At 45.6% G+C, this 25,294-nt stretch overlaps 1 protein-coding gene across 1 annotated transcript; it reads left to right on the top strand.

Moving 5' to 3' along the window:
• Window positions 1-8,413: 8,413 nt before the first annotated feature.
• LOC100087160 (putative olfactory receptor 2W6) lies at window positions 8,414-9,172 on the top strand. Its single transcript, XM_007662701.3, has one exon. The coding sequence runs from the start codon at window positions 8,414-8,416 to the stop codon at window positions 9,170-9,172; it is 759 nt and encodes a 252-aa protein (XP_007660891.3).
• Window positions 9,173-25,294: the final 16,122 nt, after the last annotated feature.

Here is a 25,294-nt window from a genome sequence, read left to right as displayed (position 1 = left end):
TCCATCACCTTGCCCGCTCCTACCTCACCTCCCTTCTCTCCTTCTACAGCCCAGCCCAAACACTCTGCTCGTCTGCCAGTAACCTCCTCACTGTGCCTCATTTTCACCTGTCCCACCGTCAACCCCTGGCCCAAATGCTACCTCTGACCCGGAACACGCTCCCTCCTCATATCCACTATACTAGCTCTCTTCCCCTCTTCAAAGCCCTATTGAAAGCTCACCTCCTCCAGGAGGCCTTCCCAGATTGAGCCCTTCTTTTGCTCTGCTCCTTCTCCCTTCCCCATCATCCCTACTTCCTCACTCTGTTCTACCCCCTTCCCCACCCCACAGCACCTGTGTATATTTGTACAAATTTATTATTCTATTTATTAATGATGTGTATATATCTATAATTCTATTTATCTATTTTGATGTTATTGATGCCTGTCTACTGGTTTGGTTTGCTTGTCTGTCTCCCCCTTCTAGACTGTGAGCCTGTCGTTGGGTAGAGATTGTTTCTGTTGCAAAATTGTACTTTCCAAGAACTTAGTACAGTAAGTTCTCAATAAATACGACTGAATGAATGAATAATTGTGTGTGTATGGGTGCGCGTGTGTGTGTTTGTGTGGGTGTCATTGCAATTATGTTTGCATTTCCAACCCTCTGTCTACTGCAACCTGCTGATTTGAATCCACCCATTCTGAACTACAACAGATAAGCTCAAGGTGCCATAGCTTTTCAGAGATGTATTATTAGTTTTTCCCCTCTAAGGAAAAGGTATTCAAACATGACACGTTTATATTGCTTCCATTCTTATCTTCCTACTTTAATCAGTTTTTGAGTGCCATTGTTTCTCTTAATGGTAAGCCTCAAAATTGCCACACACTGAATCAAACTCTCTTGTTGAAGTTGCATAGTGTCTGTAGGATTGGGTGGAAAGAGCAGATTGTCCAGGCATGATTTTAGGGTATGGCACAGTTTTCCAGTCCCTCTGGGTCCTGCAGTCTCAGGATTTGCTCTTCATAAAGAAATGACTGACTGACTGTAAGAGCTCAATATTACTAATGAACAGCAGGGATATAGAGTGTTTTAGAAATTTAAGATGTTTAACAGACTTGGGTTGTTTTTTTTTTACTCTCTTTGTTAAGCTCTTATTAGGTGGCAGGCACTGTAATAAACCCTGGGTTAGATGCAAGCTAATTAGGTTCGACAAAGTCCAATGCCCCACATGGGTCTCACAGTCTCAATTCCCATTTTTCAGATGAGGTAACTGATTCACAGAGAAGTTAAGTGACTTGCCCAAGTTCACCCAGCAGACAAATGGTGGAGCTTATATTAAAACCCAGGTCCTCGGACTCCCAGGTCCTTGCTCTTTCCACTAGACAATGCTGCTTGTCACTTTATTTAGTACCCATTCCCACCCTACATTCACAAACCAGATGCCTGCACTCACCCAGTACCTACACACAACAGAACAGATACTTAACTGGAGTGACAAATCACTTTATTGCAGGAATTTGCATCTTCCAATTGGGAAAATGGTAATATTGTAGGTCTCTACTGGCAGGACAGCTGCTTATCAATCAATCAATAGTATCGATTGAGCACCTTCTTACTGCAGAGCACTAAATTAAGTTCTTCTGAGTATACACCAAAAGGAGTAGACACCATCCCTGCCCTCGAATAACCGTTGGGAGATGCAGGGAAGCATGATTACAAATAATGGGAATGAGAGGAGTATAAAGTGAGAAGAATAAAGGACTTGGAACAGAACAGAACACTGGGGGATTCCCACAGTTAGTGGACAAGAGGGAGAAGAAGAGCCAATGAATAAAACAAAGAAGGTGAGAGCTGAGAAGTTAGAGGATAATAATAACAATAATAATGACTGTGGTATTTGTTAAGCACGTACTATTGGCCAGGCACTGTACTGAGCACTGGAGTGGGTACAAGCAAATTGAGTTGGACAGAGTCCCTGTCCTACATGGGGCTCACAGTCTCAATCCCCATTTTACAGATGAGATACTGAAGCACAGAGAAGTGAAGCGATTTTGACCAGAGCCATAAAGCAGACAAGCGGTGGAGCTGTGATTAGAACCCATGACCTTCTGACTCCCTGGCCCGGGCTCTATCCACATCATCATGCTGCTTCTTATACCCAGATAACCACGTTAGCTAAACTAGTCTGATAGGAGTTTAAGAAAGAGGAAGCTGTCAAGAGTATACCAAAAGTAGCCAAATGGCCAAAGATGATTAAGTGAGAGGAAAGACCTGGGAACCTGACTCTGAAGAGGTCATGTACCCTGCATTCCTTGCTTCTGCTCGCAGTTGATGGTTGATGGTGTTCGATGGTAATAATGGAGTCTCCTGTTGTGAACATAGGATGAGTATCAGTCCAACACAGTTAACTTCAAGATTGAAAACATGCAACAATAAATTAATCCAGGGAGAGTGGTTTGGGCAGCACCACTCTCATTCTGATACTAGCCAGTCATGTACCCACTAGGAATTGAGTAAGTCAGCAGGTCTTATTGATACTTAAATAGCCATCTTGCCCACCTTGTCACCTTTCCCTTAGGGAAGAGTGGTGCAGGCCAGGGCCAAGGCAGGAGGGAGAAAGGCCAAGGGGGAAGAAAGGAAGTGACAAAGTGGTCTCACAGTCAGCCGGGATGGAATCTTGGTCATGGATTAACCCTGGCACCCTGATGACAGGGTGGGTGGTGGTGATCATTCATTCATTCATTCATTCATTCATTCATTCATTCATTCATTCATTCACTTAGTGCAGCACCAAATGAATGTATTTGCACCCAGCTCTTATTTTCAAACTTGCGCTTGACTCTTTGACCTTTGAGCTTTTGGAATTTGCCTCACCCTCAACCTCATAGCACTTAAGTAAATATCCATAAATTTTATGATTTATTTATATTAATGCCTGCCTCTTTATTGTAAGCCCATTATGGGCAGAGATCGTGTCTGCTAATTCTATTGTACTGTACGCTCCCAAGTGCTTAGTACGGTGCTCTGCACACTGTAAGCAATCAATATGATTTATTGATTGATTGATTGCAAACTAAAACTACCTAGACCTGGTGCAGACATGGCCCAATCTGTTCAGCTAAACTGCACGTATGCAGATCTCTAGCATAGCTTAGTAGAATCAGGGAACCTGAGTTCTTATCCTGGTTCCATTTTTTACCAGCTGTATGACCTTGGGCAAGTCACTTCTTTGTGCCAGTTTTTCTCATCTGCAAAATGGAGATTCAATGTTTGTTCTCCTTTCCTCCTAGACAGTAAGCCCTATGTGGGACAATGATTGTTGTCTGATTGAGAAGCAGCGTGGCTCAGTGGAAAGAGCACGGGCTTTGGACTCAGAGGTCATGGGTTCGAATCCCCGCTCAGCCACTTGTCAGCTGTGTGACTGTGGGCAAGTCACTTAACTTCTCGGTGCCTCAGTTACCTCATCTGTAAAATGGGGATTAAGACTGTGAGCCCCACGTGGGACAACCTGATTCCCCTGTGTCTACCCCAGCGCTTAGAACAGTGCTCAGCACATAGTAAGCGCTTAACAAATACCAACATTATTATTATTATTATTTAACTGCATTATGAGTACTGAAATTTATAATTAATGTATATAACTTATTTATATATAATATATATAAATTTATACATCATTTGTGATTTATTATGGATTGATGACATTTATTGTACATTGACTGTGTGCAGAGCACTGTTCTAAACACTTGGGAGAGTATAATACAACAGGCATGTTCCCCACCCACAAGGAGTTTATAGTGTAGAGGAAAGACAGACCTTAAAATGAATTAAAGATATGCCCTTAACCAAGTACAACAGCATCACAGAAGGTTGAGGGAGAAAATTATTTAAGTGTTTCTCTTTTTATCCCTCAGATGAAAAATGCCCAACAAGTGACTAATCCCTGAATGACATGATAATAATCCAGTCAGAATTCTATATCTTGTTTCGTCTTTTGTTTAACAAATACCATGATTATTATGATTATAATGAATCAATTACTATGTGCCACGCACTGTTCTAAGTGCTGGAGTAGATACAAGCTAGTCATTTTGGACACAGTCCTTATCCTACACAATGATAACGATAATGGGGTATTTGTTAAGTGCTTACTATGTCCCAAGTGCTGTCCTAAGCAGAGGAGTAGATACAAGCAAATCGGTTTGAACACAGTCCCTGTCCCACATAGGGCTCACAGTATTAATCCGCATTTTACAGATGAGGGAACTGAGGCCTAAGGTCACAAGCAGACAAGTGGGGGCGCCAATACTAGAACCCAGGCCCCTTCTCTATCCACTAGGCCAGATTGCTTCTCCAAAAACTGCATGAAATGACAATGCCTTAAAAAAGTGTATATTTTCTATGTGTACCATTACCCTTGTCCTCCTGAGACTTGGGCCCCAGGACAGAGAGGTACCAGGCACCTCTCATGTGGCGCCTTTGCTGCCTTGGAGTTTTTTCCCTCACTGTTCCTTCCCTTCCCTGGCTCCAAACCGCAGTATGGGTTGTGCTCTGCTGCAGTGTGGCAAGGGAGATTCAGCCCTCATTGTTGCCCCCGTGGTCCAAGGTGATCCCATAATGCACAGAGGGGGCTCCAACCTGCTGCGCTCCTGCCCTCCCCCATCCCCTATCGCCTGAAACGCCTGCCAAGGGCCTGAGCCACCATCACTCCGCATCGCCTCCTTGGGGTACAGCAGGGATCTCTGTGCCCGCCCTCAATGACTCGACCCCCTACCAGCATAGGAAGCTGGAAGCACGGGCCTGGGAGTCAGAAGGTGATGGATTCTAATCCCAGCTTCACCAGTTGTCTGCTGTGTGGCCTTGGGCAAGTTATTTCACTTCTCTCAGCGTGGCTTAGTGGAAAGAGCCTGGCCTTGGGAGTCGGAGGACATGGTTCCCAGTGGGTCCTCCACTTGTCTGCTGTGTGACCTTGGGTAAGCCACTTAACTTCTCTGTGCCTCAGTTACCTCATCTGTAAAATGGGGATTAAGACTGTGAGCTGCATGTGGGACAACCTGATTATCTTGTATCTATATCAGGGTTTAGAACAGTGCTTGATACATAGTAAAAGCTTAAAAAATACCGTTATCATTATTATTCTCTGTGCTTTAGTTAACTCACCTGTAAAATGGAGATTAAGACTATGAGCCCTATACAGGACAGGGACTGTGTCCAACCTGAATTGCTTGTATCCACTCCGGTATTGATACAATGCCTGGCATATAGTAAGCACTTAACAAATACCATAATTATTATTATTATTACCAGTCCTGAGGCCTGGCTCCACTATCTGATCGACTCCAGTGCCCAGGACCATCACCCCCTTCCTCCCAACTCACACACTCCAACACCAGGGAGTCACAGTGCACCCTCCAGCCCCAGCCCTGGAGTGCAGCTACTGCTGCTGCAGGACATCTCTAACTCCCGCTCTATCCCAGGTTGGAATTGACCCTAGTGCCCCATGTTTCCCCAGCTTCTTGGTATCTTGTGGGTTCCCCCGGTCCACCCCCCCCCCCAACACACACACAGACACATACACACACATGCACACACAAACACCCCAGGCTATATGACTCCAATTTGGCAGATCAGGACACAGGTTTGAGGTCATCGGACCTTTGGAGGTGGGACAAAAAGAGATGAATGGGGACCACTGGAGAACTAAGGATGCCAACTCCCTGTCAACCAGCAATGAGAAACCCCGGCACATGACTCACAGCTTGAGGTCTAAAGAGGGTTTGCTTCCAACAAAGCATGTTTGGGAGGGCCAAGGGGAACTGACCACGTCAGCCCGGGGCAGGTTAATGTAAATGAAAGGATGTGTTAAAGCCTCCCATGTAAGTGGCTAGCACTCAGTTCATGATCTGCTCAACTTCGGGGCCTGACTGTAGTGGGTTGAGCCCTCACAGGAGGGAGTGGGATTAAAGATGCCTGACTTGGGAAGCTCTCTTGTGAATCAATGTCTTATCATGGCAGGGGAGTTTGCATATCCTGATGAAGCACAGAACTATGCCATATAAGGCAACCCATAATGGTAAGGTCTAAATTGAAGGGTCAGACAAAGTCAATTCAACTGGACTGGGCAGCAGTGGCATGGGAAAAAGTCACAGGTGGGTGATCAAGTGATCAAAATGTTGATCAAAGACAATGACAGAGACTCAAGTTTTTATTGCACGTAAGAAGACAATGGTAAACCACGTCTGTATCTTCACCAAGAAAACTCTATGGATACACATACCAAAATGACTTCATGAGAGAAGATGGGAGGTTCTGGAAAGGGTGTGTTCATGGAGTCTCTATGGGTTGGAAACGACTCAACGGCATTTGAAGAGAAAAAAGAGATCTGGAGTGAGGTGTTTCTTTGGTTTCTATGCTACACCTCATTGGGTATGGTAACATATACCAGGTTTTTTTTAAATAGAGTGGGCAGTTGTCACCTTGGACTTAGTATAAAATCATTAAGTATAAAATCACATAAAATCCATAATTTTCTTGAACGTTTTAAAGTTTTATGCATTCTTTCTCAGCATGAACATCCGTAGTGTGTATGTGAGGTCTGTGTTGGGTATGCCAAAGCACACACGCATATACAAATAGTAAGCACTCAACAAATGCCATCATCATCACATACAGCTTTGGTGCAGGCTCTTGAAAACTTCCTTAGGGTCACAAATCCTAAAGTACTATGTCCTGTTCTTTGTTAGAAGTCTGTTTACATGCTCCTTTCGTATGATTATGCAGTTTATTAAATGTTCACTCTGTGCTAAAGTTTTGAGAAAATGCAAGACCACCAGATGGGACAATCATGATTCCATATGGGATACAAGCCCATTTCATAGATGAGGAACATTTACATTGGCTCCTTTTGGGATCAGAAGAGAGAAAGAAATCAAGATGATCAGTCCTGTATGCAGGGCAATCCTCTCCTCCTTTTTGACTTTTCATATCTGTTTCTTATTCCTTGCCTTAAGTCATATTATTTCAGAAATGTTCTACTGCCTAAATACCAAAAGGTCACTAGCATTCATCTACACCTTGCATGACTCCAGGAGAAAGTGAATTCAAGCTTTGCAAAATAGCCATTTCTTTTTCTCTTTATGGGGAATAGCTGAGGTAGCTCCTTTGTATTTCTCTCTAAATACTCCATGATGTCTATAGAAGATATATTTCTTTTACTTATCAACAGGTGTCTCATGAAGGCTCCTCATGAAGGTATTAGCCATCTTGTTTGGTTTCACGTTTTCCCAGTGAGCCACACTGCCTTCCTGTGAAGTTGAGATTCTTCAATTTACTTTACAGATGGGGGAACTGGAATTCTGAGAGGCTTATTTAAATTATTTGTACAAGGTCACACTACTCATCAGTGGCTGCTAATCATCTGATTCCCATCCTAGTAGGGGTCTCCCCCGACCCCTCTCTCTTTCTCTCCCTCCCCCGCCCCCCCATCTCTCCTAGATTATGCTTCATTCCTACAAATAATGTAATTTTTGAAAATTCTTTATTTGCCAACCTTATCTTGTAGATACAAGACAATTAGATCATACCTAGACCCTTCCCAACATGGAGATCACAGTCTAAGAAGGAGGGAGAACAGACATTTTTCAGAAGAGAAAACAGAGCAGTTAAGTGACTTGACCAAGGTCAAACAATAGGCCAGTGGCAAAGTTGGCATCTTCTGACTCCCAGCCCCATGCTCTTTTCACTAGATCACATAATCTACATTATATTTTCTTAGGCTGTATATAGAATGAAAGGTAACACTTATCAGCTTCTGCAAAAATCAGTTGTGTGGTTACTGATAGGCTTAGGTGCTGTAGTGAATGAAGAAATTGTAATGTAATTAGGTTCTAAACAACAACAAATATATTAAAGTATGGTGGTTATTTCAATACCTTTCCCTCTTCCATGTGCTCTCTTCTCCTTCTTATTCTCTCTTTACCTGTCCCTATACAAAACACATTCACTTCATACCTCTGGACTGTGCCCTTATAAATTGCAAGCCTAGTTGCCATGAGTTCTATGTACCTAGTAGGAGGAGGACTATTTAATCTCTCAGTAAATATGATTAAATGAATGAATGAAGCTAAATAGAATGTTCCTTTTGAAGTATCTAATGAATCCTCTCAAGTGAACTGAAAAGGTATTCATCAAGCCAAGAGACTTCAATTTTCATATCAGTATTTGAGAAGAAGCTGGCTCCTGTATAGGAGCTCTTCTACCTGTTAATGTATGATCCACCTTGTGGATGTTTTCTTTCTCTCCCAGCAGGGGAGAAATGCTGAGCAGAGCCAATGGGAGCTCTCTAACGGACTTCATCCTGGTGGGCTTCACTGACCAAGGCACCCTGCAGGTCTTGTTATTTGGGGGTGTCCTGCTCCTCTACCTCCTGAACCTAATGGGCAACACAGCCATCATCCTAGTGGCACGTTTGGACCCCCGACTCCACACACCCATGTATTTCTTCCTGTGCCACCTCTCCTTCATCGATGCTGCCTTAAGCACTTCCATCATCCCCCAGCTGCTGTGGAACTTGGGAGGGCCAGAGAAGACTATCAGCTACAGGGGTTGTGTAATTCAGCTCTACGTGGCCTTGATGTTGTGTTCTACTGAGTGCATCCTCCTGGCCGCCATGGCCTATGATCGCTATGCTGCTGTTTGCCACCCTCTTCATTATACTGCCCTCATGCACCCTGGTCTCTGCTGGTGGCTGGTGGGTTTGGCCTGGCTTTGTGGGCTCACCAACTCCCTGGTGTTGAGCACCATTGCTCTGGTTCTTCCCCGATGTGGCCACCAGCGGGTGGACCACTTCATCTGTGAAGTCCCAGCTCTGATTAAACTGGCCTGTGTGGACACACGCCGGAGCGAAGCCACAGTGTTTGCTTTTGGGGTCCTCATTCTCGTGATGCCTGCCTCTCTCATCCTGGCCTCTTACTATGCCATCACCAGAGCTGTCCTGAAGATCAAGTCAGGCACCGGGAGGCGAAAGGCCTTTGGGACCTGTGGATCCCACCTCACTGTAGCATCTTTGTTCTTTGAAACGATCATCTACATGTACATGCTGCCCCATACCAGCTCCTCCCAGGAGCAGGGCAAGTTCCTCACCCTCTTGTACACCACTGTCACTCCTGTGCTCAACCCCCGATCTACACACTGAAGAACAAGGACATCAAGAGGGCCCTGAAGAGGTTGCTGGGTCAAGACCACATTTGTGGGGTGAAGTGAGGCCAGAAACCATTTAGCGAAAATGTTCTGTAGCCTGTTGAGTGACCCATTTTGTCCTAGAGAGGGGAATGCCAGTAAATCTACCTTGGATTTAATTTAAATTTGTGACATCATCAATCTGCAGAAACACTCCCCTCTTGACAGTCTACTGAAAACTCTGACCAGTACCCTGATGTCTTGGGAATTTTCTCAATCTGATGGAAGTTTGTCCAACCCTGGATCTCCCCATTTCCATTCCTCCAGGGAAAGGAACATCACTGCCTGTTTCTCAGGAATGCCTTTAAGGTGTTTACCATATAATGGTGAAGGCAAAGAGACTTTCTGGATGAAAATACAATTGTTAAATGAGATTGAAAGGAGGTAGAAATATCAAACGTTCACCATATAATGGTGAAGGCAAAGAGACTTTCTGGATGAAAATACAATTGTTAAATGAGATTGAAAGGAGGTAGAAATATCAAACGTTGGTGGATATGGAATTAACTAGTAAATAAATAAATGAGGAGAGTCTTTGAGTTAGTGATTCAGGAGCCAGAATGGGGTGAAATGGCATTCAACAGAGACTCCAGGGCTCTGGGACGGTCACAAGAGCCTCGGAACAGGGAGGTGTTGGTCTGGAAAATGTATCTCCAGTTGTAGAGAATGATGGTTTTAGGTTAGACTTATAACCCTGAGGATATGTTCTACTCTTCTACAATCAAAAAGACTCTCACTCATGTCAAACTAAAACTCTGCTCTGAAATTGAAACCTCCTGACTCTGACCCTGTCCTTAGTGGAGTTTGTTAAGCCCTTAAAATACATTAGGCACTGCACTAAGTTTGGGGCAGAAACAAGATAATCAAGCCAGTCAGTCCCCTTACCACATAAGGCTCACAGTGTAATAGGGAGAAAAATTAAGTATTTTATCTCCATTTTACAGATTAGGATACTGAGATATGGAGAAATTAAGTGACTTTACCAAAGATTACACAGCAGGGAAGTGGTGGAGTTGGGCTTAGAACCCACTGTGATTTTTCCACTTGGTTGTCATGTATCCCAAGAGGGAACAAAGTCAGTTGCTCATCATAACTATTATCCCCAGTTTCATTCTCCCATTCACTTTTGGGCAGGCCCTGGGGGGGGAGACAAGAGTCTCTACCTAACCCTGACTAAGCAGTATCTTGGAATAGCAGATCTGCACAATCTATAGACAAATTACAGGCACCCTGTCAGTTTTCAACAATGATTAGCTGAAGGGCCTCTTTCATCCTCCTGAAGCCTTCTATTTTCCCTCAGGTTGAGGAACGAGCAAAGTCAGATCCAAGGGTTTAAAAGAGAAGAGGAGATCATCCATCTTAGGGAAGAGTATGTTTATGTGTGAGTATGTGTGTGTGTATATATCAATCAATAATATTTCTTGAGCACCTACTCTAGGCATAGTACTTTATTAAAATGTTGGGAAAGTACAATAAAGTAGTATACATGATCTGTGCCTTCAAGGAGCTTAGCCCTTTACAGCCCTACTCACTAAACAGCAGCAGCCTGGCTCAGTGGAAATAGTCTGGGCTTCAGAGTCAGAGGTCATGGGTTCGAATCCCAGCTCTGCCGCTTGTCAGCTGTGTGACTGTGGGTAAGTCACTTAACTTCTCTGTGCCTCAGTTACCTCATCTGTAAAATGAGGATTAAGACTGTGACCCTCACGTGGGACAACCTGATTACCCTTTATCTCCCCCAGCACTTAAAACAGTGCTCTACACATAGTAAGCGCTTAACAAATACCAACATTATTACTATTATCATCAATAATAAACCCAAAGCTCACCCACCATTCTCTGTGAAAGAAGCCATTAAATCATAAAGTAGGTGGGCAGAGTGAATGTAAAATCGTTGTTTAGTTAATGTCCCAACAGATAGTAAATTCAAAACAAACCAAAGGAAACTTTTTACAAAGTGAAGAGTAAATATTTGGAATTTATTACCACAGGAAGACAAAGCAAGGACATCATTAGATTTTGTAAGGGCTGGGATTATTCATGAATAAGCAATTCCTCCTGTGCTATTAGTGGGCAGAGTCTCTACCCATTAGGATAGATGCTAAGCAAGACATCCATCACACTGTGCCTTCAATCATCTTGTTGCCCCAGTCTGAGATGAACTGCGGACATGGATTCTACAGTGGAATTACTAGTGTTCTTATATTCTCTTTGCACTTTTCCAAAGCATTTTAGAGACCTTTTTTCTCTACCCTTCCCACTTCCAAAGAGCTCACCTTATGGGACCTGCAGCTGATTCTCTTAGTTCTCCTTATTTCCTATTCAGGAACAGAGAGGAATGGCTGGTGACTACCCTCTATATGGATTTTCTGTGCTCCTGGTTCCTTCCTCTACTATGAATAATTGTAAGTTTGGATGTCTGCTGGGATGGAAAAGTCATGGAAAGGATGGGGTTTCGGTGGGGAGATGAGGAGTCATGTTTCATTCATGTTAAGTTTGAAGTTTGGGCAAGATATCAAAGTACAGATACCTTAAAGGCAAGAAGAAATACAAGGCTGAAGAGAAGGAGAAAGATCAGGATTGGGGAATCATCTATGTAGAGATGGTAGTTGAAGCCATGGGAGTGAATGAGGCTTTCCAAGGGAGTAAATATAAATGAAGAATAGATAGGACCCCAAATTTGAGCCCTGTGGGGCTCCCACAGTTAAAGGGTGAGATGGAGAGACCTGTGAAAGAGACTGGGAAGGGGAAATCAGAGAGACAGGAGGCGGACCAGGAGATGACACTGTCAGTGAAGATAAGATTGAATAATGTTTCCAGGAGAAGGGAGTGGTCAACAGTGTTGAAGGCAGTTGGAAGGTCAAGGAGGGATGGATTAGAGACCATTGGATTTGTCAAAAAGGAGATCACAGTGACCTTTGAGAGGCCAGTTTCTTTGGAGTGAAGGGGGTGGAAGCCAGATGGAAGGGGGTCAAGGAAAAAATTGGAGGAGAGGAAATGGAGGCAGCGGGTGTAGATAACTCACTCAAAGGAGTTTGGAGAGGAATCGTAAGAGGAAGATGGAATGGTAACTGGAGGGAGCCATGAGGTCAAGGGAATGTTTATAAGGATGGGGAGACATAAGCATATATATTCATTCATTCAATAGTATTTATTGAGCGCTTACTATGTGCAGAGCACTGTACTAAGCGCTTGGGATGAACAAGTCGGCAACAGATAGAGACAGTCCCTGCCGTTTGACGGGCTTACAGTCTAATCGGGGGAGACGGACAGAAAAAAACAATGGCAATAAACAGCGTCGAGGGGAAGAACATCTCGTAAAAACAATTGCAACTAAATAGAATCAAGGCGATGTACAATTCATTAACAAAATAAATAGGGTAACGAAAATATATACAGTTGAGCGGACGAGTACAGTGCTGTAGGGATGGAAAGGGAGAGGTGGAGGAGCAGAGGGAAAAGGGGAAAATGAGGCTTTAGCTGTGGAGAGGTAAAGGGGGGATGGCCGAGGGAGTAGAGGGGGAAGAGGAGCTCAGTCTGGGAACGCCTCTTGGAGGAGGTGATTTTTAAGTAGGGTTTTGAAGAGGGAAAGAGAATCAGTTTGGCGGAGGTGAGGAGGGAGGGCGTTCCAGGACCGTGGGAGGACGTGACCCAGGGGTCGACGGCGGGATAGGCGAGACCGAGGGACGGCGAGGAGGTGGGCGGCAGAGGAGCGGAGCGTGCGGGGTGGGCGGTAGAAAGAGAGAAGGGAGGAGAGGTAGGAAGGGGCAAGGTGATGGAGAGCCTTGAAGTCTAGAGTGAGGAGTTTTTGTTTGGAGCGGAGGTCGATAGGCAACCACTGGAGTTGTTTAAGAAGGGGAGTGACATGCCCAGATGGTTTCTGCAGGAAGCTGAGCCGGGCAGCGGAGTGAAGAATAGACCGGAGCGGGGCGAGAGAGGAGGAAGGGAGGTCAGAGAGAAGGCTGACACAGTAGTCTAGCCGGGATATAACGAGAGCCCGTAATAGTAAGGTAGCCGTTTGGGTGGAGAGGAAAGGGCGGATCTTGGCGATATTGTAGAGGTGAAACCGGCAGGTCTTGGTAACGGATAGGATGTGTGGGGTGAACGAGAGGGACGAGTCAAGGATGACACCGAGATTGCGGGCCTGAGAGACGGGAAGGATGGTCGTGCCATCCACGGTGATAGAGAAGTCTGGGAGAGGACCGGGTTTGGGAGGGAAGATGAGGAGCTCAGTCTTGCTCATGTTGAGTTTTAGGTGGCGGGCCGACATCCAGGTGGAGACGTCCCGGAGGCAGGAAGAGATGCGAGCCTGAAGGGAGGGGGAGAGGACAGAGGCGGAGATGTAGATCTGAGTGTCATCTGCGTAGAGATGGTAGTCAAAGCCGTGAGAGTGGATGAGTTCACCGAGGGAGTGAGTGTAAATGGAGAACAGAAGAGGGCCAAGAACTGACCCTTGAGGAACTCCAACAGTTAAAGGATGGGAGGGGGAGGAGGCTCCAGCGAAGGAGACCGAGAATGATTGGCCAGAGAGGTAAGAGGAGAACCAGGAGAGGACAGAGTCCGTGAAGCCAAGGTGAGATAGGGTATGGAGGAGGAGGGGATGGTCGACAGTGTCAAAGACAGCAGAGAGGTCAAGGAGGATCAGAATGGAGTAGGAGCCATTGGATTTGGCAAGAAGGAGGTCATGGGTGACCTTAGAGAGAGCAGTCCCGGTAGAGTGGAGGGGACGGAGGGCCAGATTGGAGGGGGTCTAGGAGAGAATGGGAGTTAAGGAATTCTAGGCATCGATTGTAGACGACTCGTTCTAGGATTTTGGAAAGGAAGGGTAGTAGGGAGATAGGACGATAACTGGAGGGGGAAGTGGGGTCAAGAGCGGGTTTTTTTAGGATGGGGGAGACGTGGGCATGTTTGAAGGCAGAGGGGAAGGAGCCCTTGGAGATTGAGTGGTTAAAAATAGAAGTTAAGGAAGGGAGGAGGGCAGGGGCGATGGTTTTAAGAAGGTGAGAGGGAATGGGGTCCGAGGCGCAGGTGGAGGGGGTGGCACTTGCGAGGAGGGAGGAGATCTCCTCTGAGGATACTGCAGGGAAGGATGGGAAAGTAGGAGAGGGGGTTGGTGGGGGGGAGGGGAGAGGCGGAGGGGTGACTTTGGGGAGCTCAGACCTGATCGTGTTGATTTTCGTGAGGAAATAGGTGGCCAGATCACTGGGGGTGAGAGATGGGGGAGGGGGAGGAACAGGGGGCCTAAGGAGAGAGTTAAAGGTCCGGAACAGTCGGCGGGGGTGACGGGCATGGGTGTCGATGAGGGAGGAGAAGAAGCTTTGCCTGGCGGAGGAGAGGGCAGAGTTAAGGCAGGAAAGGATAAATTTGAAGTGTGTGAGGTCGGCTTGGTGCTTGGACTTTCGCCAGCAGCGCTCAGCAGCTCGAGCATAGGAGCGTAGGAGGCGGACGGAGGAGGTGATCCAGGGCTGTGGGTTAGTGGAGCGAGAGCGGCGGAGGGAAAGGGGGGCGAGAGAGTCGAGATGAGTAGAGAGGGTGGAGTTGAGAGCGGAGACCTGATCGTCGAGAGTGGGAAGAGAGGACAGGGCGGCAAGGTGAGGAGAGATGCTATTGGAAAGACGGATGGGATCGAGAGAGTGGAGGTCTCTGTGGGGCAGTAGCGAAGATTTAGAGGGGGAGGGAGTGTGAGAGATGAGGCAGGTGAGAAGGTTATGGTCAGAGAGAGGGATTTCAGAGTTGGTGAGGGAGGAGATAGTGCAGCGGTAGGAGATGACGAGATCGAGGGTGTGACCGAGTCGGTGAGTGGGCGCGGTATGGTGGAGGAGGAGGTCGGCAGAGTCGAGGAGGGATAGCAGGAGGGCGGCAGAGGAGTCGTCGGGTACATCCGTATGGATGTTGAAGTCTCCAAGGATCAGAGTGGGCAGAGAGAAGGAGAGAAGGAAGGTGAGAAAGGGGTCAAGGTGGTTGAAGAAGTCAGAGGTGGGACCGGGAGGGCGGTAGATGGTATAGATGATATATATGTTGTGTTTATATGCATGTTTAGATTTAGCCTGATATATTTGAATTAGTTCTCATTATATCCTCTTACCCTTATGACTTGTCCCTCATTTTTATTTGCCTGCTCCCACCATTAGACTGAAGGTCCTTATGAACTGGGAATATGTATCCTGCTTTTGTTATACTTTCCCATGTGCATAGCAGAATGCTTCACACTCAGTGAATCCACCTTCTGATTTGAGGTGATGAGGATCATGAGAGATGAGTGGAGTATTAGAATGCGGGCATAGTCAAAGCCCAGTTTTCCAAAGATAATGTTAATCCTGGAACTGAAATGCACATTCATGATCTCATGTACATGAGATTCATAAGCTATTGAACAACATTAAGAAACTGTGTCACATTATTTCCTCCCTCTACAATTCAGAAGGGAAATGAAGATTATACAACATTCAACATTGTCTGTTTCCTGCTGTCTAAGGAACAGTGGCTTTGATGGGGTTTCAGGGCAGTCAGACCTATGGCAGGGATGATCCTCACCTTTAGGAAAACTGCTTTTCCTCTAATCTCCCCAAAAGCTTGTCCCCAAAAGTTAGTGACACACTGTCCCTAATTAATAAGCCTCTGCGGTCCCAGAGGCTTTGAAAGAATAAACACAATACACTCAATTTCCCATTACCTGTGTCTCACTAGAGCTTCAGAGGCTACAGTGAACATTTCTCTGGAGGTCCATAAATTTTAGTTCATCATCTTATAGGCATTTCATAAAGAATAAGAAAGTACATGATTCATGAGTAGGTAGATGAGTCTTTCTTTTCAAGCCTGCCTGGAACTTTCTCATTCATTCATTCAATAATATTTATTGAGCGCTTACTATGTGCAGAGCACTGTACTAAGCGCTTGGAATGTACAATTTGGCAACAGTTAGAGACAATCTCTGCCCAATGACGGGCTCACAGTCTAAACGGGGGAGGGAGACAGCAGAGCAAAACAGAACAAAACAAAAATAAGACAATATCATCAAGATAAATAGAATCAAGGGGATGTACACCTCATTAACAAAATAAATAGAGTAATAAATGATATATACAAATGAGAACAGTGCTGAGGGGAGGGGAATCGGGAAGAGCAGAGGGTAGGGGGGGCAGGAGGGGAGGGGGAGCAGATGGAAAGTGGGAACTCAGTCTGGGAAGGCCTCCTGGGGGAGGTGAGCTCTCAGTAGGGCTTTTAAGAGGGGAAAAGAGTTAGTTTGACAGACTTGAGGAGGGAGGGCATTCCAGGACAGCGGTAGGACGGGGGCCAGGGGTCAATGGTGGGATAGACGTGAACGGGGACAGTGAGGAGGTGAGCAGCAGAGGAGCAGAGTTAATGGGGTGGGCAGTAGAAAGAGAGAAGGGAGGTGAAGAAGGAGGGAGCAAGGTGATGGAGAGCTTTGAAGCCAAGAGTGAGGAGTTTTTGTTTTGTGCAAAGGTTGCTAGGCAACCACTGGAGGTTTTTGAGGAGAGGAGTGACATGCCCAGAGCATTTCTGTAGAAAGAAAATCCAGGCAGCAGAGTGAAACATAGACTGAAGTGGGGAGAGAGAGGAGGATGGGAGATCAGAGAGAAGACTGATGCAATAATCCATTCGGGATAGTATGAGGGATTGTATCAGCAAGGTAGCTGTTTGGATGGAGAAGAAAGGGCAGATCTTAGTGATGTTGTGAAGGTGAGACAGGCAGGTTTTGGTGATGGATTGGATGTGTGGGGTGAATGAGACACATTCAATTTGAGTCCGAGTCAAGAATGACACCAAGGTTGCAGGCCTGTGAGACGGGAAGGATGGTCGTGCCATCCACAGTGCCGGGGAAGTCAGGGAGAGGACAGAGTTTGGGAGGGAAGATAAGGAGCTCAGTTTTGGACATGTAAAATGTCTTCCTAGACTTTGTAAACCAGGGGTTATTTTGGCAGCTATATAAATCCCAAATCTATAAGCTGGAAGGGATCTCAAGAGGTTATAGTGTCCCACCTTCTGACTCCATCCCAACAAATGCTTCAACCATCCAGATAATATGGCTCCCTATCTCATAATCCATTCAAAGAACACCCATAATGCCAAATTCTCAATTTCCCTGGGAAGTCTGTTCATACATAGGTATCAAATCAGCACCAGGGAGGAGAGTTGGCTCCATTTCACCAGTCTAAGTTTCCCTGGAAGGAGTTATCCTGAGCTCTCTATGAAGAGTCTGTGTTTCTAATAGTTTTACTGAATCTATAAAGATCTTCACAGGGGGAGTCTAGACCAACACTTGCTCTGGAAACCTTGTCGACATGGCTGGGATTCAACAAAAGTCATGCATTTGATAAGAAATATACAATGAAATCAAGTGGTCCATGGATCCCCAAGGAAGCAAATTCTATTTTCAATGTTTAAAAAATTATTCTTAATTAAACTAATTCACCATTTCAGTGTGGTTACATACTAAGAGTAAAATTAAAGACTCTGATATGATAGCATCATAATATCTATGACTTCTAAAGCACCTGGTCTTCAAAGTGTGCTAAGTACTTTCTCATTCTTGATTTTATTTGTCCCAGTTTTTCATGTTAGAGAAAGAAGGGGAAGGATAACTCTCTTCTCAACCTTCTTTCCCGCCCCTCTGTACTCCACCACCAACCACCCTGGATTAAAAAAAAAAATGTTGGTATTTGTTAAGCGCTTACTATGTGCAGAGCACTGTTCTAAGCACTGGGGTAAACACAGGGGAATCAGGTTGTCCCACGTGGGGCTCACAGTCTTAATCCCCATTTTACAGATGAGGGAACTGAGGCACAGAGAAGTTAAGTGACTTGCCCACAGTCACACAGCTGACAAGTGGGCAGAGCTGGGATTCGAACTCATGAGCCCTGACTCCAAAGCCCGTGCTCTTTCCACTGCGCCACGCTGCTTCTCATAGGGCTATGAAGGGGTAAAAGGAAATTCAAGATAGCATCTCTACATCACCATGTTGGGGAGCATATTCTTCCATATAAAATACACAGGTTTGGGCAGAGAAGAAGGGAATTTATTGCAATATGCACTCCAGATTAGGGGGTGAACTGAACTGAAAAATAGGATGTCAGGGGAGTTTAACATTAGAAAGGGCTTCCAAAGGTCAACAGCTCTTGCATTCAAGCAGGGAATGTTTAAGATTTCCAGGTTGAAAGCTTCACACCTTCCAGGTAATAATCTCCATGATATCTAGGAAGTTCTTCCTAGTGTCTACACTAATTCTTTGTAGCTGCAACTTGAATTTATTTCCTCTCCGTTCCTCTGGGAAAATGGAGAACAATTTGTTCAGCATTCTCTAACTCCTCAGGTTTTCCTTCTTTAGGTTGAACAGTCCCATTTCTAGATCTTTAGAGTTGTGAGGCATCTTAAGGCCAGAGTTATACTCATTCTTTATTGTACTCTTCTTCAGTACTTTGTACAGCATTTTACTCACAGTAGGTACTCAAACCATTGAATGAATGAAAGGATGAAATGAAAGGATGAAAGAATGAATGAAAGGAAAAGAGAAAGGAAGAAAGGAAAAAAGAAGAATGAAAATGAGGAAGGAAGGGTAGAGGAAGGAAGGAAGGGAGATAGAATGAATGAATGAATTTCTCTTCACTTTCCCCTAAGAGCACATTTTCTAACACTTATCACTCTTCTCTGGACTCTCTTCAGAGTCTCAAAATTCTTTTTTAAATACAGAGTTCAAACCTAGGCTTTGTACTGAACTAGATCAAATGTATTGTAGAAATTTTAGGAACAAGAAAGGTACTGATTAATTAATTAATTCATTCATTCATTCACTCACTCACTCAATCTTATGTATTGTGCATTTACTGTGTGTAGAGCACTGTACTAAATGCTTGGAAAGTACAGTTTGGCAACAGATAGCAACATAAAGGTGGGAGAAAATTGACTAAGCACAAGTACAGCAGAAAATGCCTGAGGGTTATACTTGAGCATGTGAGTAGTAGCACTCGTTTTAATTAATGGCCCCCAGTAATTAATGTTGGTATGTGTTAAGCACTTGCTATGTGCCAAGCACTGTTCTAAGCGCTGGGATAGATCCAAAGTAATCAGATTGTCCCAAGTAAGGCTCACAGTCTTCATCCCCATTTTACAGATGAGGTAAATGAGGCATAGAGAAGTGAAGTGATTTGCCCATGGTCACACAGTTGACATGCGGCAGAGCCGGGATTAGAACCTATGACTTCTGACTCCCAAGCCCGGACTCGTTCCACTAAGCCACGCTGCTTCTCCTAGGTTTTCCCAGATGGGGCTCAATGTCTTAATCCCCATTTTACAGATGAGGTAACTGAGGCACAGAGAAGTTAAGTGGTTTGGCCAAGGTCACACAGCAGACAAGTGGCAGAGCTGAAATTAGAACGCATGTCCTCCGACTCCCAAGCCCATGCTCTTTCCACTAAAACAAGCAGCGCTTAGTACAGTACCTGGCACACAGTAAGCACTTAACAAGTACCACAATTATTATTATTACTTTTCTAAAGGCCATGCATCTGAATTTCCACCACCTTGCACATGGTTTGCAAAAGGCTGAATGCCAACTGGGTACTCGCTATGGGTGTGAATTGCCTAAGCTACAGTCAGTCAGTCACTTGTATTTATTGAGTGCTTACATGCAGAGCACTGTATTAAGTGCTTGGGAGAATACAATATAACAATATGAGACACACATTTCCTGCCCACAGTGAACTTTCACGGGGGAGACAGAAATTAATATGAATAAATAAATTATAGATATGCACATAAGGGGTGTGGGGCTGGGATTTAAATGGATTATGGTTGACTCTGGGAGCCCCTATCTGATCATCCACCTAGTTGAAGGGGTTGCTTTACAACACACTCATGAGTGGCTAATTCTGACTGACAAATTTTCTGATCAATCAGATCCTGTGTACAAGAATCAATCTTCTAACACAGTAAAATCATAGTGGAATACAGAGGTTGAGACAGAGAGAAACTGTTTCTGAAAAAATCAAAATAGTGTCCTTCCTCATCCCTGATGGCCTGCTGCTCTGACACAACTCAGCTCCTCCCAGCCGGGGATGGAGAAGAGGTGCAGGGAGGCTTCAGGGGTGTCTTGCTGCAGCCACTGCCTCTGCCACCCCTCCGGAAGACAAAAATGAGGTGCAGGGGAGTTCTGGGTCTGTTGTGTCGAGGAAGAGGGACATGCAGTATGCTGTGGGTAGAGAGGCATTGGGATCACCAAATGCCCCACCCTCCCTCTTCCCCGGTTTTGCCCCTTTGTTGCTAAGCCAGTGACTACCTAGTTTAAACCACTTAGACAATGGATAAGGAAGCTTTTATCTGTTTATCTTGAGGGTTTTTCCCAGAAAAACTGGTCTGTAGTTCAAAATGATAATCCTTTGTGGAACTGTCTCCAGTAATTAAAAAGCCAGTCGTCATTAATGAAACAATTAAACAATAGTATTTTAAACACCTTCTTTCTACAGAGCAAAGGATAAAGTGCTCGGAGACAAAAACAAGAAAAACACACCATCCCTGCTCTCGAGAAGTTTGAAATCTAACTCAAGGACAGTCAGCCAATTGTATTTATTGAGTGTTGTGTGCACAGCATTGTACTAAGCACTGGGGAAAATACAACAATTCAGCAACTAACAGACACATTCCATGACCACAACGAGCTTACAGTCTAGAGGGGGAGGTGGATATTAATAGAAATAAATAAGATGTGTACATAAGTGCTATGGGACTGGGAGCAGGAATGAATAAAGTGAGGAAATCAGAGTGATGCAGAAGGGACCTAGGACTGAGCCTTGAGGGACCTCCAGGGTTAAGGGGTGGGAGGCAGAGGAGGAGCCCGAGAAAGAGACTGAGAATGAGCAAACAGAGAGGTAGGAGGAGAAACAGGGGAGAACAGTGTCAGTGAAGCCAAGGTTGGATAGTGTTTCCAGGAGATGGGGGTGGTAGTGATGAAGGTAGCTGAGAGATCAAGGAGGACTAGGATGGAGTAGCTATTGTTGGATTTGGCAAGAAGGAGATCATTTGTGACTTTTGAGAGGGGAGTTTCTGTGGAGTGAAGGGGATGAAAGCCAAATTGGATGGGGTCAAGGAGAGAACTGAAGGAGAGGAACTTGAGACAGTGAGTGGAGACACCCAGCTCAAGGAGTTCAGAGAGGAGAGGTAGGAGGGAGATGGGATGATAACTGGAGGGAGTCGTGGAGTCAAGGGAGGGCTTATTTAGGACGGGAGCTATGAGTATGTTTGAAAGCAGTGGGGAAGAAGCCATTGGAGCCCGAACAGTTGAAGATGGCAGGTAGGGAGGGAAGAAGGGCAGTGTCAAGTGTTTTGATAAGATGCGAAGGAATGGGGTTGGATGCACAGGTGGACGTGGTGGATTTTGAAAGAAGTCGTGAGATCCTCTGTAGAGATGCTGCTGGGAAAGATGGGAGAGGTTAAAAAAGCTGTTGGGGTGGGGCAACTGGAGATAGGCATGGGAGATTTCAGAGATAATGTCAATTTCCTCATAAAATAGGTGGCCAGGTCGTCAGGGGCAAGGGATGGGGGAGGCAGGGGGCCAGGGGGTTTAGAAGGGAGTTAAACACCGGGAACAATTGGTGAGGGCAATGGACATGGGTGTCAATAAGGATGGAGAAATAATTTTGCCATGTAGAGGAAGGGCAGAGTTAAAGCATGCAACAGTAAACTTGAAGTGGAGAAAGTTGGCCTGTTATCTAGATTTCTGCCAGCATCACTCTAGAGCATGGGCATAGGAGTCAGAAGGTTGTGGGTTCTAATCCCAGCTTCACCACCTGTTTGCTTTGTTAACTTGACAAGCCACTCTGGCCCTCAGTTAGCTCATCTGTAAAATGGGGATTGAGATTATGAGCCCCATGTGGGACAGGGACTGTGTCCAAACTCATTTGCTTGTACTAACCGCAGCACTTACTACAGTGCCTGGCATATGTTAAGCACTTTAATACCATTATTATTATTATTATTACGTCTTGAGAAAATTGGATGGGGTCAGAAGATCAGAAGTCTCTCTGGGGCAACAGCCAGATTTGTAGGGAGGAGGTGTGTGGGAGAGAAGGCAAGTGAGGGGGTTTTGGTCAAGTGGAGAGATTTCAGAGTGCAGAGAGATTTCAGAGTTGATGAAGGTAGCGATTGTGCTGTGGCTAGAGATGATGAGATGGAGCATGTGTCTAGGTTGGTCAGTGGGTGAGCTGGGGTGAAACAAGAGTTCAGTGGAGTTGAGGGGTGATAGAAAATGGGCAGTGGAAGGTTCGCCAGGAACATCTAGGTGGATATTGAAATCCCCAAGGATTAATGTAGGGATGGAGAGAGAAGGAATGTGAAAAAGGGATCAAAATGGTTAAAAAAAGTTGAAGGTGGGACCTAGGGAATGGTAGGTTACCACTGAATCTGGAGTGGATGGTAGAGGCAGGTGATATGGGCTTCAAAGGAAGGGAAAGAAAGGGGTGGGGAAGGTGGAAAGGTGCAAAAGAGGTAATGGAGCACGAGTTGGAAGCCAACACCTCCTCCTTTCCCAGTGAATGGGGAGTGGGAAAAGATGAGTTTCCCACTGGAGAGAGCAGCAGGAGAGACCTTGTCTGCTGGGCTGGACCAGGTTTCAGTGATGGCAAGGGGCAGCAGTGACTGGTTCAGGAATAAGTCAAGGATGAAGGGAAGCTTCCCCATGATGGAGCAGGGGTTAAGGGAAAAAGAGACACACATTATTTACAAGTAGGCTAAACAATGGAAAAACAAATAAATGAATAAATGAGTGTATTACCCTTGCCTTCCTCAGGCTTAGGCTCCATGTCTAAGCCCTGGGCTACTTCCAACTCAGAACCCCACTCAGAGGGCCTCTGAATGCCACAGCAGTTTTTCTGCTGCTTCTTCCCCTCCCCAGCTCCAAAATGTGGTCTGGGTTGAGCTCCATGCTATGGGAATGGAGATTCAAGCCGCATTGTCGCCCCTGCGGCCTGAAGCTAACAGACCAGCCGCCACCACCACTCCTCTCCCCGACCCTTTCTCATCTGTGGCACCCTCCATGGGGTGCAGCAGGAGTCTCTGTGCCTGCAAGCAGCACCTCCACCCTCTACCAGGCCTGGGGCCTGGCTCCCCTGTATGACCGGCTCCAGAGGCCCAGGACCAGAGCCCCCTTCTTACACACACATCCCAACAGCGAGGTGTCACGGTGCATCCCCCAGTCCCAGCCCTGGAATGCAATCTAGGGAAGCTTCTGAAGCCACTGCTGTGGCAGGACACCTCCAATCCCCTCCCTATCCCATCTGGGCATTGACCCTAGCGCCCCATGTTTCCCCAATGCCTTGGTACTTGGGGGGCGACCCTGGCCCGTGCCCATCTCTTCATGGCTCCAGGATGGAGGACCAGACCTTGAGGTGGAGATCATCTGACTGTTGGAGGAGGGACTAAGAGTGACCAACGGGGATTACTGGGGAACGAGGGATGCCAACTACCTGCTCAACCGCCAGTGAGAAGCCTCAGAACCCAACTGACAGCACGGAACTAATGAGGGCTCACTTCTGGAGGAGCATCTTGGAGAGGGCCAAGGGGAGCTCACTGTGTCAGGCAAGGGTGGGATTTTAAAAATGAAAGGATGTGTTAAAACCCATCCCTTGCAAGCACCACACTCTCAGTTTGTGGACCCTTCAGTGTCTGTGCTGGTGGTCCTCTGTTGAGCCCTCCAGGGAGGGAGTTGAATTAAAGTTGTCTGACTTGGAGTGAGCACTGGTCTCTGTGTTCTCTATACTACAACTCACCGGGAAAGCAAAGCAAATGACTAAGTGAAGTTTTGAAGTACACTGATATAAGCACATATGTTGTTAAAACAATCAATAGTATTTATTGAGGAGAAGCAGTGTGGCTTAGTGGAAAGAGCACGGGCTTGGGAGTCAGAGGTGGTGGGTTCCAATTCTTGCTCCGCCACTTGTCTGCTATGTGACCTTGGGCAAGTCACTCAGCTTCTCTGTGCCTCAGTTACTTCATCTGTAAAAATGGGGATTAAAAAATGTGAGCCCCACGTGGGACAATCTGATTACCCTATATCTACCCCAGAGCTTAGTAAGCTTAGTAAGCACATAGTAAGCACTTAACAAATACCATTATTAATATTATTATTATTGTGACTTGGGAAAGTTCAATGGGATTAGTAGAAATGATCCCTGTCCTCAGGGAATTGATAATTATTGGGGAACGAAAGGGAGAAGGTTGAGGCACTACTGGTGGGGGAGAGTGATGGAGCAAAGGGTAGCATTTCCAAGGTAACCAGCTCCACAAGATAATGACAATAAAGCAGATTGGCTACAAAACATATAACAGATGCCTGGAGACAATACAAGAGGCCTCTAGGTCTGTCTCCCCCTCTAGACTGTATACTTGATGTGGGCAGGGAATGTGTCTGCTTATCATTTTATTTTACTCTCCAAGTGTTTAATACAGTGCTCTGCACACAATAAGTACTCAATAAATACAGTTGAATGAATGAATCTAGGTGGTCATCCCACTAAAATAAAGATAAAACTAACCACCCAGAAGCTGACCTGTGGACTCACCATGATGACTATTCTTAGGTGTCAAGAGACACATGTGAATGGTCATGCCAAGAGTATATAAGATACTAGAGCACATTACATCTGCACAGTAGACTGGGTGATGGGAAAGGAAATGACCAGCATTATTCCAACCACTCAGTGATGCTCGTGAAAGCCACAGGTAATGAAAATGTGACTTTGAGTGTGGTAGAGAGCAGCTGGTAGAGAGCAGTCTGCAGAGAGAGGTCTGTGGAGAAAGTATTGCCGAGAGGCCACTGCAGGCTACCCAAGCAATGAAGTTGATTGTATTCTAACAACAAATGTCTTTATTAGGTTATCGAGGTCAGTGAACTAACAACTAAATCTGCTCCACATTTGGGCCTAAAACCATAGATGTCATTGGCAAATAGGGAACAGGGAGAGGAAGCTCTTGGGATGTGGGCAATAGGGAAATGACTGTTGGACTGATATGATTTGTGAAGGTGGAAATGTTTGGGGGTATTCTGTGGTGGAAATGGAATTATAGGAGGATT

This window comes from Ornithorhynchus anatinus, unplaced genomic scaffold (assembly GCF_004115215.2).
Source record: "Ornithorhynchus anatinus isolate Pmale09 unplaced genomic scaffold, mOrnAna1.pri.v4 scaffold_80_arrow_ctg1, whole genome shotgun sequence".
Taxonomy (NCBI): Eukaryota; Metazoa; Chordata; class Mammalia; order Monotremata; family Ornithorhynchidae; genus Ornithorhynchus; species Ornithorhynchus anatinus.
This window is presented reverse-complemented; position numbering and strand designations above follow the sequence as displayed.

Excerpts from the sequence above, each read along its gene's own strand:
- LOC100087160 (XM_007662701.3), top strand. The coding sequence starts at position 8,414 with ATGGGCAACACAGCCATCATCCTAGTGGCACGTTTGGACCCCCGACTC.